Source organism: Pseudophryne corroboree, chromosome 11 (assembly GCF_028390025.1).
Source record: "Pseudophryne corroboree isolate aPseCor3 chromosome 11, aPseCor3.hap2, whole genome shotgun sequence".
Taxonomy (NCBI): domain Eukaryota; kingdom Metazoa; phylum Chordata; class Amphibia; order Anura; family Myobatrachidae; genus Pseudophryne; species Pseudophryne corroboree.
In genome coordinates, this window is record NC_086454.1 from 142198354 (window position 1) to 142209472 (window position 11119).

Below are 11119 nucleotides of genomic sequence, written 5' to 3' on the forward strand. Positions count from 1 at the left end.
TTTTCACATCCACTTTTGTAAAGTTACATCTTGGGAGTCTGTTTTTGGAGGCCCCCCCTCGGTGGGTAGAAGGCTTTAGGGTTTGGGTGCACCCCTTTCTCAGGTCATGGATAGATGGCAGTCAGGTGAGAAACCTCCGAGTTGATAAATGCGGATACCTCCCGATCTACGTCATCTTGTGCTTGAAGGTGACAAGGCTATGGGGAATTTTGATGAGTGAAGTCAAAGGCTTCTCTAGAAGGGAGCTGGAGAGGAGCATTTTGCGATCTCATTTTTATGCCCAGCCATTGCTAAGGGACTGCCCGGGCAATGGCCCTCATTCCGAGTTGATCGCAGTGAATCATCGCATCGCAAACGGCCAGAAAACGAGTAAACGCGCATGCGCAAAAGCGGAAATACGCATGCGCAAGTATAGCGATACGACACTTGTGCAGAAATACTACAAAGAAAACTGCTCGTTACACAGAAACGAAAACGGGGAGTGGAGAAGGCGTGACAGAGGCGCGACTTCGCAATCTGACGACATGGGCGTGAAAGTGGGCGTCTAGTGTGGGAGTATGCAACTAGCAGTAGGCGTGTTTTTCGCAGAAATGCATTTTCGCTGTTAAACTTAACATAGCAATTCCTCACAATCTTGACGCAGCAGCCGAGTAGGTCTGCAGTTACTCTGCATTTGCGAAGTAGTGTTACAAGTGTGTATGCAATAATTAGCAGTTAATTGGAGAGCCCATTCATCTGTTGTCCAATTACTTGCTAAACACTGCTCTGCTGAAGTACTGCAAACAGCAATTGTGTGGACACATTACATGTTTATTCTCAGCACCTATAAATCTGTCACGCTGCAAAATAAGGTTTTTATTTTGGGTCAAGTTTTTGCCTAAACATTGATGTTAAGTGCATGTTTTAATGTGTTAAATACTACCAAATGCAAACAAGTGAAATTAACCAAACTTCAAAACTACATCTGCAACATCTAAACTACATAAAATGTTCCCTTTGTATATCCCAAATATCATGACCAACATAATGCAGTATACACTTAATTTTTTGATTTTCATAAAGCTTTAATTTTGCTTTGAATATCTGACAATGTTTAATATTATGTCATGTAGCCCATAGTTTATAAAAAACCGAGTTGTGAATATTTTTTTAATATGGACATTAAAGTGTTGTGCAAGGCATACCTGTTGCATTTTAAAAGATGCAATGCTTGTATGTTTTTTCGGATTGTTCCCTTGTTCCCAAAGTATCTATATGCCTTGCTAAACTGTACTGGTCTAAGATTAACATAATGCATTAACTTTAATAAAGTACACAAACATTATTATTATTATTTTTTTTTATTACTGCAGAAATATATTCAGTGGGCCAAACAACATGGCTACAGGTGAGTATCACAGGCAAAGATGGACCAAGCAGCAAGCAGATGCCACTGACACAAATCACATAGCAGAACTCAGTACTAGGGAAACTCCATCTTCTGACAAAATAATATTTTTAATGTAAATAAATAATATGGTGTAAACACCCAGCCAGACAAATATGTTTGGGGAACTGAGTTAGATTCAGGAGCCAGCACACAAACACAACAATACACAGCACGCTAGGAAGAGGAAGATGGCTCTGGTGTACAGGAAAAAAAGCTCACAGGCTACAATATATAAAAACAGAAAATTATATTTTCACTAAGAGGGAGTTAGCCATTCTGGCCACACAAGCCAACACAAAAAAAACATAGCGACAACATGAAAAACATGGGTGCTGCCCATCTGGAGAGACATCACTTTCTCTTTTTTTCCCCCGCCTGATGCTGTTCTTCTTGGCTTGGTCTGCGGAGCGACCTTCGTGGGCCCAGCCCAGTGGGATGTTCTTCCTGGGCAGGGGCAGGGGAGGGAGCCGATGTGGCTGGCTCTCTGCCACTGTGGGCAAGGGAGACAGCGATGGCCTGGAGACCTTGCAAGATGGAATTAGCAAGGTCTTTGAATGAGGAGGCAAGTTGATCTTGTCCCTGCCTGATCTCTGCCAGACCTTGGCAGAGTTGAGCTACACCTTGCTCCACACTGGTTCTGTGCTCAGTGAGCCAGACAGCTATCTGGCTTACCTCCCGGAGCATCCTGTCCTGAAATGCATTTAGGCTCTCACCATACTTAGCTATTTCAAGCAGGATTTCCGGGATAGCAGAGGGTTGGGTGGGGGGGCCAGTTGGAACCTGGATAGGTGGGATTTGTGGTCCCACACTGGCAGACACACTAGGTCCCTCCACCTCAGCCTCAGCCACATAACCCTCCTGTGACTCTACCTGCTCACCCCCCAGTGCTGTGTTATGTGCAAAGCAAATAGAAGAATGTGTGGAAAAAGAGTTGGAAAAAAAAATATGAGACTTTTGTAACAAAAACAATTAAACAATACAAATATGTGTGTAAACTTACCTGGCAAGTCATGTGCCTTCAGTATTTCAGGCAGGTCCATGTCCATATGAGACACCCCTAACCCCTCCTCATAACTGACACAGTCCATCGCCATCTCCTCCAGATCTGTGTACTCCACAGTGGCAGCTGGTCCTCCCCCTGTAGCCCTTGAGGCATTCCACTCCGCAGACCTCTTGCCCTTCAGGCGGGATTTGAAGTCGGCCCAACTACATATGTTAGGAAAAATAGGGGCAAGGTATAGAAAATAAAAAAAAATGCTTTAATATATAGGACACATGTTCTGCATTTGGTTGCTATAGACAACATCACATGTAACTAGCTTTTTAAGAATACTTTGCACAGATAATGGACTGCCAATATACACTTACCGTCGTCTAACTTCCTGTGATGTTCGGACTATAGAGCCGACTTCATTCACAGAATGAGTGATGTCCCTCCAGATTCTATCTTTGGTAGCAGCACCCATGTTTTTTGGTCCTCTATGTATTTTTGACATGGCCTGTGTGACCAAAACACGCAACTCCCTCTTAGTGAATGCGGGCTGCCTTTTTTTTCTCCTTGAAGTAGCCTGTGAGCTTTGTTCCTGTTCCTCCTCACCATCTTCCTCGTCACTAGCGGCTTGTGTATTTTGTGGTTGTGCGGCTAATGCTGAATCTCCCTCAGTTTCCCCATTATGTCTGTCTGGCAGGGTAACCCCTCTTAACTGCTGGATATCAGAAGCTGGAATGTCTCTAGTGCTGGGTCCTGCTTCTTCAGAATCCGCAGAGGCGGATTCCAGCATTTGCCGACGCAATGCTATTTGTCTTTGTGTCAATGCGGCCTGCTGCCGCTGCACGCGGTCCATCTCTGCTGCCAAATCCTCACGAGTAGCCATGTTGCTAATGACATGTCTGTACGCACAGGTGTGTAGGTATTTATAGCTACGTGCGCAGCGTAAATTCACACAGGTGTAAATTATGCTAATTGTGTGACTGATTGTACTGCTTATTTAACAGCCAGGATTGCAGCCTGTGCGAGTGGGTGTATGATGCAAGAAGCAGCTTTGTGGTGTCTCATAGGTGGTCGCGTTTGGTTATAATTTGCAGAGTGAGTTATTTTAGCATTGTGTTGCACACAGATGGCCGTTTGTTCGCTAAGTTTGGCTAAGTTTCTTTTGTTAGTATTACTACATTAGTTAATTATGAAGCCAAGTATGTATGGTGGTGCAATGGAACTGGGTTTATGTATTTTGCTGGATATCTGTTTGATATATAAATGGTTTATTATGGAATATGTTTTTTTTGTTACCTGTACTTTACAGTGTGTATGTTAGATTGTTCACACTGATTAATTTTTTAATTACACTCCTTCTCTGTCTCTTGTAGGTGTCTCTTTAAGTTTTTGTTGTCAGAAGCCAAGTGGGCATTTTATTTATTTTTTGTCTGTATGCAATTGGATTTTTCCATATATTGAGCAGGTAAGTAGCCTACCTCAGTGTGTTCTGCTGTTTCTTGTAAGTGTCTATATGATCTCTTACACTCCTTCTCTGTCTCTTGTAGGTGTCTCTTTAAGTTTTTGTTGTCAGAAGCCAAGTGGGCATTTTATTTATTTTTTGTCTGTATGCAATTGGATTTTTCCATATATTGAGCAGGTAAGTAGCCTACCTCAGTGTGTTCTGCTGTTTCTTGTAAGTGTCTATATGATCTCTTACACTCCTTCTCTGTCTCTTGTAGGTGTCTCTTTAAGTTTTTGTTGTCAGAAGCCAAGTGGGTTTTTTGTTGATAATTTTTTTCAAATTTTTTAGGACAAGGTATGTATTTTTTATTTTTTTGGTAAATGATGGCCACCCCTTTTAATGTAGCATATGTGTAGTGTTTTTTTTGGATTAGTTTTGAATTTTATTTGTTTTCTCAAAAATACTCAGAATGTTTGTTTTAAATATAGATTATTGCATTCATTAAATGGTTAGTGTTGTTTTGCATTTTTGTGTATTACTTTGTGATGTGAACCTATGTTGTTGGAATTTAGCTAATTTATTTTTTCTTGGTTTAAATCCTATTGTTTTACTTTAGAAATGGAGTACGCACAAGCAGTAAGTTAACACCCATACACTTTTTTTCAAAACTATGGTTGTCAATGTTTAAGGTATTTTTTATATTATGGTGTCATGATTCTTACCTTCTTTTTAAGTTGGTCATGTCTATCCATGTTGGGGCGGAAGCCATACCACCCCAACCCACAGAACCACTCCCACCCCAACCCTCCAACAACAACCGGCTCCTCATCATCCAAGGCAACGGAGGCGTGCTAGGCCACCAATTTTCCGTACCCGTGTCCTTCTTTTTGGGATGCCTGATGATGTTGTGTTGCGCAGATACAGACTGCCACCTCATCTAATCCTAGACACTCTCTCCATAATCGAGAGTGATCTAGAACAATCCATTAGGTCTCCTACAGCAATCCCAGCATTGACACAATTCCTTGCTGTGTTACATTTTGTGGCCACTGGTTCATACCAGCATGTGGTGGGAGACCTGGTTGGCATGTCGCAGGGCCAGTTCAGTAAGGTCCTTCGGCGTGTCAGCCAGGCTTTCATTAAGCGAGTTAAGCAATTTATTGCTATGCCTTTGGATGTTGGTGCCCTAGATGTGGTGAAGCGGCAATTTGAGGAAGGTGGTAGTCGCTTCCCACATGTTATTGGGGTTGTGGATGGCACACATGTAGCTATTGTACCACCAAGACATAATGAAGAAATTTATCGAAACAGGAAACTGTTTCATTCTCTGAATGTAATGGTTGTTTGTGGGCCATCCCTCCAGATCCTGTCCCTGAATGCTAAGTTCCCGGGGAACTCCCATGATGCCCATGTCATTAGACAATCAGGGATATGGCAGAGATTAAGAGCGATGGAAGGACAAGACATGTGGTTATTGGGTGAGTTTTTTTGGATTTTTTCTGACAATAATTTGTAATATTTTAAAATTTTCATTTTGTTTTTTTCATAACATCAAACAGGAGACCGTGGATATCCTTGCACCCCCTGGCTCATGACTCCTTACAGTAAGTCAAGGCCAGGACCACAGACGGCATTTAACTCCGCGCTTACTGCCACTAGACAGCTGGTGGAGCGCACGATTGGTGTCCTTAAAGGCCGCTTTCGTGTGCTCCACCGCACTGGTGGTGACATCATGTATTCGCCGGAGATGGTAAGTAAAATTGTGGTCCTGTGCGCTATCCTACATAACATCGCTGTAAGGAGTCGCATGGAGCTTCCTCAAACAGAGGAATTGCCTGATGAGGAGCCAAGGGTTGGTTGGAGAGCCGGTGGGGGGAGTGTTTCCCGGAGGGGGAATCAAGTCAGGACACGCATTGTTCAAGATTATTTCAGGTAAAGATTTAAAAAATATATTTTTTAATTTTTTAACAAAGTCACTGTATGTTTATGTTCAGTTTGCTCTGATGTCTTTTGGGTAGATATTGTAAGCTCATAGTGTAAATGTTTTGGTGTGTGTGAATATATTATTAGTTGTTTCAGTAAATATTATAACATGTTAACCTTATTTTTTTTATTTTAAATTTCCCAAAAATATTTACGTGGCAAAATTGGTGTAATTACTGTTTTTTTTTCTTTTCATAATCCTGTTTTCAAAACAAAATACACAACATATGATACTAAATGTTGTAAACTTTGTGCCTGTGCAGCTGATTATTCCAGGCAAATGTGGTGAGTACACAGATTGTATCAAATATTTGTAAAATAATGTGTGTGTGCGTGCGTGCGTGCGTGCGTGCGTGTGTGTGTGTGTGTGTGTGTGTGTGTGTGTGTGTGTGAATTGTGAGGGTAGGCTTTTTTTAGTTTAATGCTCTTCTGCGACTGCGAATTTCCGCTATAGCGAATTAACCCCTCTGGCCTTCACAGCACTGCAGACAGCAATAAAGTTTATTCAATGCACACAGCAATACAGTTTATTTAGATGACAGCATAGTTTTCCAACCAATCACATGCCAACACACACTATAAATATAAGCCCATATATGGAAAACGCCATTACCATGATGCGCGCTGCACCTTTTACACGGCGCGAGCTGCACGTTTTGGTGGCGGTGATGGACCGCCGCGTAGGCCATGTTGGGCGCTTTGTCCCAAATCGGGTAAAGCGCGAGGCCTACGCGGAGGTCCGCCACCTACTGAGGACCCGCGTCCGCAGCAGGCGGACTATAATACAACTGGAGAGGAGATGGAGTGATCTCCGTAGGCGGACGCCGGAACTGTTGGCGGAGCTTCGCCAGCAAATCCGGCAATAGCGTGGACGCAGTAAGTTAAATACATTACATAACACAGAGATTATTAGCATACACTATGCAAATTTTCACTAAGTGATATTATTAGCATAAACTTTGCAAATTTACACTAAGTGATAGTGTAAATTGGCACACTGACTGAACTAGTTTAATAAATATGACAGTGTGTGTGGTTAGGGCAAGCAGTACTGACTGTGTAGCAAAGTGCTTCTGAACAAGTGCATGTTGTTGTACAGAGTTGCTACACAGGCTGTAAACTGTACCAAATAACTTGCTCAGTGGTGTAAATTTAATAAGGTGGGTTGTTTTTAGATCTGGTGATGTTGCCTATACCAATCAATATGATTCAATCGATTAGATTCTGTAATGAGCTTCAAAAATGTTAGGTATAATCAGATTGGTTGCTATGGACAACATCACCAGTTTAAAAATTAGACAAACCAATTAATGTTATCCCTGTGTCTTTAACATGGGACAGAACACTGTAATTGACAAATGGTGTTTTTAAAATTTGTCATGCAACACCAAATATAATACATATGTCATTCTAGGACCACCACAACGGCAAGCTGCTGCAGGGAGTCCAGACTAGTCCCCTTCTCAGCCCCCCTCCCCTTCCCAGTCCCCTTCCCAGTCCCCCTCCCCTTCCCAGTCCCCCTCCCCTTCCCAGTCCGCTTCTCAGCCCCCCTCCCCTTCCCAGTCCCCTTCTCAGCCCCCCTCCCCTTCTTCTCAGCCCCCTTCTCCTTCTCCTTCTCAGCCCCCTCCTCCTTCTCCTTCTCAGCCCCCTTCTCCTTCTCCTTCTCAGGCTCCTTCTCCTTCTCAGCCCCCTTCTCCTTCTCCTTCCCCTTCTGTGTCCCCTTCTCCTTCTCAGCCCCCTTCTCCTTCTCCTTCTCAGCCCCCTTCTCCTTCTCCTTCCCCTTCTGTGTCCCCTTCTCCTTCCCAGTCCCCTTCTCCTTCTCCTTCCGAGTCCCCTTCTCAGCCCCCCTCACCCTCTATTGGCCAAACACTCTCTCCGCCCCCCTCGCCCTCTCAATCAGACCCACCCTCTGAAATAACGTCCCAAATCCCTCCTCCTTCCCCCATCCAGCCTCCTTCCCCCATCCAGCCTCCTTCCCCAATCCCTCCTCCTTCCCCCATCCATCCTCCTTCCCCCATCCAGCCGCCTTCCCCCATCCAGCCGCCTTCCCCACCCAGTGAATGGGCAGAAGAAGCACCTGATCACATTTCGGGGAGTCCTCATGTGGCAGAAGAAAGTAAGTTTTTTAACATTTCAAATTTATTGATTACCTACTTACACTTACAATTACAAAACATGCAGTGTTGTACTATTGGAAATCTTGGACCAAGGAAAAATGTTTGTGTTCTTCTTCATGGTCTAGATGTTGCATTTCCATTTTTGTGAGTCTCAATATATGTACAGTGTTTATGTGTGCAATGTTTTGTGTGTCCACTCTAGGTCGACACTCATTAGGTCGACAGGGTTGCCAGGACAACACGGTTTATATGTGCTAGGTTTTCAGGGAAACAGTTAGACCTGAGTGGAGTTTAGTAAGTTGTTGGTCTTTTACACTTGTGCCTGTGTATTAATAATATTTGCACTTTCAAATCACATGCTTCACTTTGTTAGCCAGCCTAACGACACAATGATTTGTGGTGTGAAAGTTACACTCACAAAATGCTTATTTGATTTTTCCAAACCTGTTTGACCTTATTTAGTAAGGGCGGCTTTCAGGGAGTGTGGCCATGCTAGGATATGTTGTCCTTCTGAAGATGTTGATATGCAGTGTGATGATGCAGGGCCAACCCCCAAAATTTTTTTTTATCGTCACTCCAGATGTGAATGAATCCCAACATGGTGTAACATTTACTAAGATGGTAGTTCTCTTTAACATAGGATGTTGCCCATAGCAACCAATAAGATTATACAGGTTGAGTATCCCTTATCCAAAATGCTTGGGACCAGAGGTATTTTGGATATTGGATTTTTCCGTATTTTGGAATAATTGCATACTATAATGAGATATCATGGTGATAGGACCTAAATCTAATCACAGAATGCATTTATGTTTCATATACACCTTATATACACAGCCTGAAGGTCATTTTAGCCAATATTTTTTATAACTTTGTGCATTAAACAAAGTGTGTCTACATTCACACAATTCATTTATGTTTCATATACACCTTATACACACAGCCTGAGGGTCATTTAATACAATATTTTGAATAACTTTGTGTATTAAACAAAGTCTGTGTACATTGAGCCATCAGAAAACAAAGGTTTCACTATCTCACTCTCACTCAAAAAAAGTCCGTATTTCGGAATATTCCGTATTTCGGAATATTTGGATATGGGATACTCAACCTGTACTTGTTATTTTTTAGACCCCTTCTACAAGATAATATGTCTTATTTGTTTGGTTGCTATGGTTAACGTCCCATCTTAAATAGAACTCCCATAGTAGTAAATGTACCCCATGGTGTGGTACACGTTAAAAAAAAAAAAAAAACATTGCTGAGCAGGCTTGTGTGTTGTTCTGCTACTGATTTATCCTTTAAAACAGCCATGATGTAGTCACTTTGGCATTAAAGTGTGCTTTCTGCCTTGCTTGTATAATAGGTAATGTGAGTAAGTTAGTAATGTTTTCTTTGACTCTTCTTTTCAGATGCTGCAGTTGGAGATCCCAACAGTTTTCCGGCAATTTTCCGGCGCATAAAAGGCCATTTGAGGGCAGTAATTGCCGATATAGAGGCAATGGAGACATTGTTTTAATTGTTTAATTTTTATTGGGTTAACAGATTTATATCTGAAATACAAAAACAAAAAAAACAAAAAATAATAATAAAAAAATTGATTATGTTAAGCGGATGTTGTGTTTATTTATGCTATAAAGGAGCAGCACATTGGCGTGCAGAAATTGGGGACCTTAAACAGTTCACACATCTTACTTAAGAATAATTTCATAACAAAACACCAACAATAATTTAAACAAAAAAAAACATTAGGAGGTTATGGATTATAAATACATGTAAACACATTTATTCACACACTACACATCTACACAATACTTCAAACATTTGCATTAGACCAGGCACATTTCCAATATCTATATTTGTAATTTTTCCACATCAATGTTTATGGGCAATTATGGCTACAAAGTGTTCTTCTGGTATTCTTTGAAGACTTAATTGGTCAGAACCATTGTCATTCATTACACTAATTGGATTCGTAATTGAGGAGGGCTTGTGGACTTTAAACTGAAAGGTGTAATTTCACTTAATAGAAAAAAAAACCCATTGTTGTGCGTTTTTCCGCAAAAGTGTGCACTTTTAAGAAGAATGTGTAAATCTACTAAAACTTAGTATTTTTACGTTGAGGTTTGTGTTAATGCGATGCCTTCGCATTGGTGCGATGTCATTTGGCGTACGCCCACATTGTGTTAATACTGCGAACGAATTGGCAAAAATACGTAGGGGGCGGATATTCGCAAATTTTGCACCATGATCGCAATTTTGCTCATACCTTGTGCGAACGAAAAAAATAGCGAACAACTCGGAATGACCACCTATGTGTACTCAGCTGGGTTGAATCTGATTAATTCTCGGAGGATCCCACTAAAGTTCAGGGACATCGCCTGGTTTCTTTTTCAAGGGAAGCTTTATGTTAGGGGGAAGATCGGGTTTCGAGGTGCCAGTGATCGTGTTTGCCCACGTGAGGAGTGTCCTGGGGTGGTGGAGACTGTGTACCACTTCTTGCTCGAGTGTCCCTTTAATGTAAAAGTTTACAAAGCCGTTTCAGCCGCTTTACGCCTTCCGTGCCTTTCGGGGCTTAGTTACCCTGAGTGGGCGTATGGGGCGTTCAAAAAGAGGTTTGGGAGGTTTGATTTAGTCACCGTTTACTTAGTTAGTTTAGCGGTCAGGTACCACACTTGGAGTGCACGGTGTCTAGTTTCCCTTAGAAGGCTAGTCCACCCTGTACTGAGGTGGTTGGTACCATTCTTCACGAGGTAAAGAGGATGATGGATATGGATCGAGGGAGGATGGATGCCGTCAGTTGGTCCAGGCTTTGGCGCCATCTGAGACCCCCTTGAGTGGGTGGCTGAAGTCTTTCCTTCCTTTCATCCTTCTGGCTTTCTTTTCTTTCACCCCCTGTAGATTTTGTGTTATAGTTTTGTATGCTATGGTTTTAATATATGACTAAAAGCTCACCTCACTTTCTCTATGTTTGGGTTTTGTTGTGTGTTAAGGCTTGATTTTGTACATATTGGTCTATATATTGCTATTGATTGTCTATTTGACAAACTATTATTAATCTTGCCAGTGCTATGGACTTTTGAGTTTATTTGGCATTGCCTTTTCATACACTAATCTGATATATTACGCCATCGTAGTCGGACTAAAGACTTTGG

At 42.0% G+C, this 11119-nt stretch overlaps 1 protein-coding gene and 2 long non-coding RNA genes across 4 annotated transcripts in view; all 3 read left to right on the top strand.

Moving 5' to 3' along the window:
• The window catches only part of LOC134969139 (uncharacterized), a 226552-nt gene extending 222673 nt beyond the window's left edge, over nucleotides 1-3879 (top strand). For both annotated transcript variants that reach the window (XR_010189410.1, XR_010189409.1), the window contains one exon: nucleotides 3794-3879. This is a non-coding gene — a long non-coding RNA (uncharacterized LOC134969139). The remainder of the gene's footprint in view (nucleotides 1-3793) is intronic.
• Nucleotides 3880-3971: 92 nt separating this feature from the next.
• On the top strand, nucleotides 3972-4553 carry LOC134970029 (uncharacterized). Its single transcript, XR_010189618.1, has 3 exons — nucleotides 3972-4059; nucleotides 4142-4218; nucleotides 4481-4553. It is a non-coding gene; the product is annotated as an uncharacterized LOC134970029 (long non-coding RNA).
• A 51-nt stretch (nucleotides 4554-4604) lies between these two features.
• LOC134970030 (putative nuclease HARBI1) lies at nucleotides 4605-9523 on the top strand. Its single transcript, XM_063946146.1, has 4 exons — nucleotides 4605-5342; nucleotides 5424-6132; nucleotides 7262-7963; nucleotides 9377-9523. The coding sequence occupies exons 1-2, from the start codon at nucleotides 4757-4759 to the stop codon at nucleotides 5798-5800; spliced, it is 963 nt and encodes a 320-aa protein (XP_063802216.1). The 5' UTR covers nucleotides 4605-4756; the 3' UTR covers nucleotides 5801-6132; nucleotides 7262-7963; nucleotides 9377-9523.
• The last annotated feature ends 1596 nt before the right edge of the window (nucleotides 9524-11119 follow it).

Excerpts from the sequence above, each read along its gene's own strand:
- LOC134970030 (XM_063946146.1), top strand. The coding sequence starts at position 4,757 with ATGCCTGATGATGTTGTGTTGCGCAGATACAGACTGCCACCTCATCTA. Across the intron at positions 5,343-5,423 it reads ACAAGACATGTGGTTATTGG|GAGACCGTGGATATCCTTGC; the intron begins GTGAGTTTTTTT and ends AACATCAAACAG.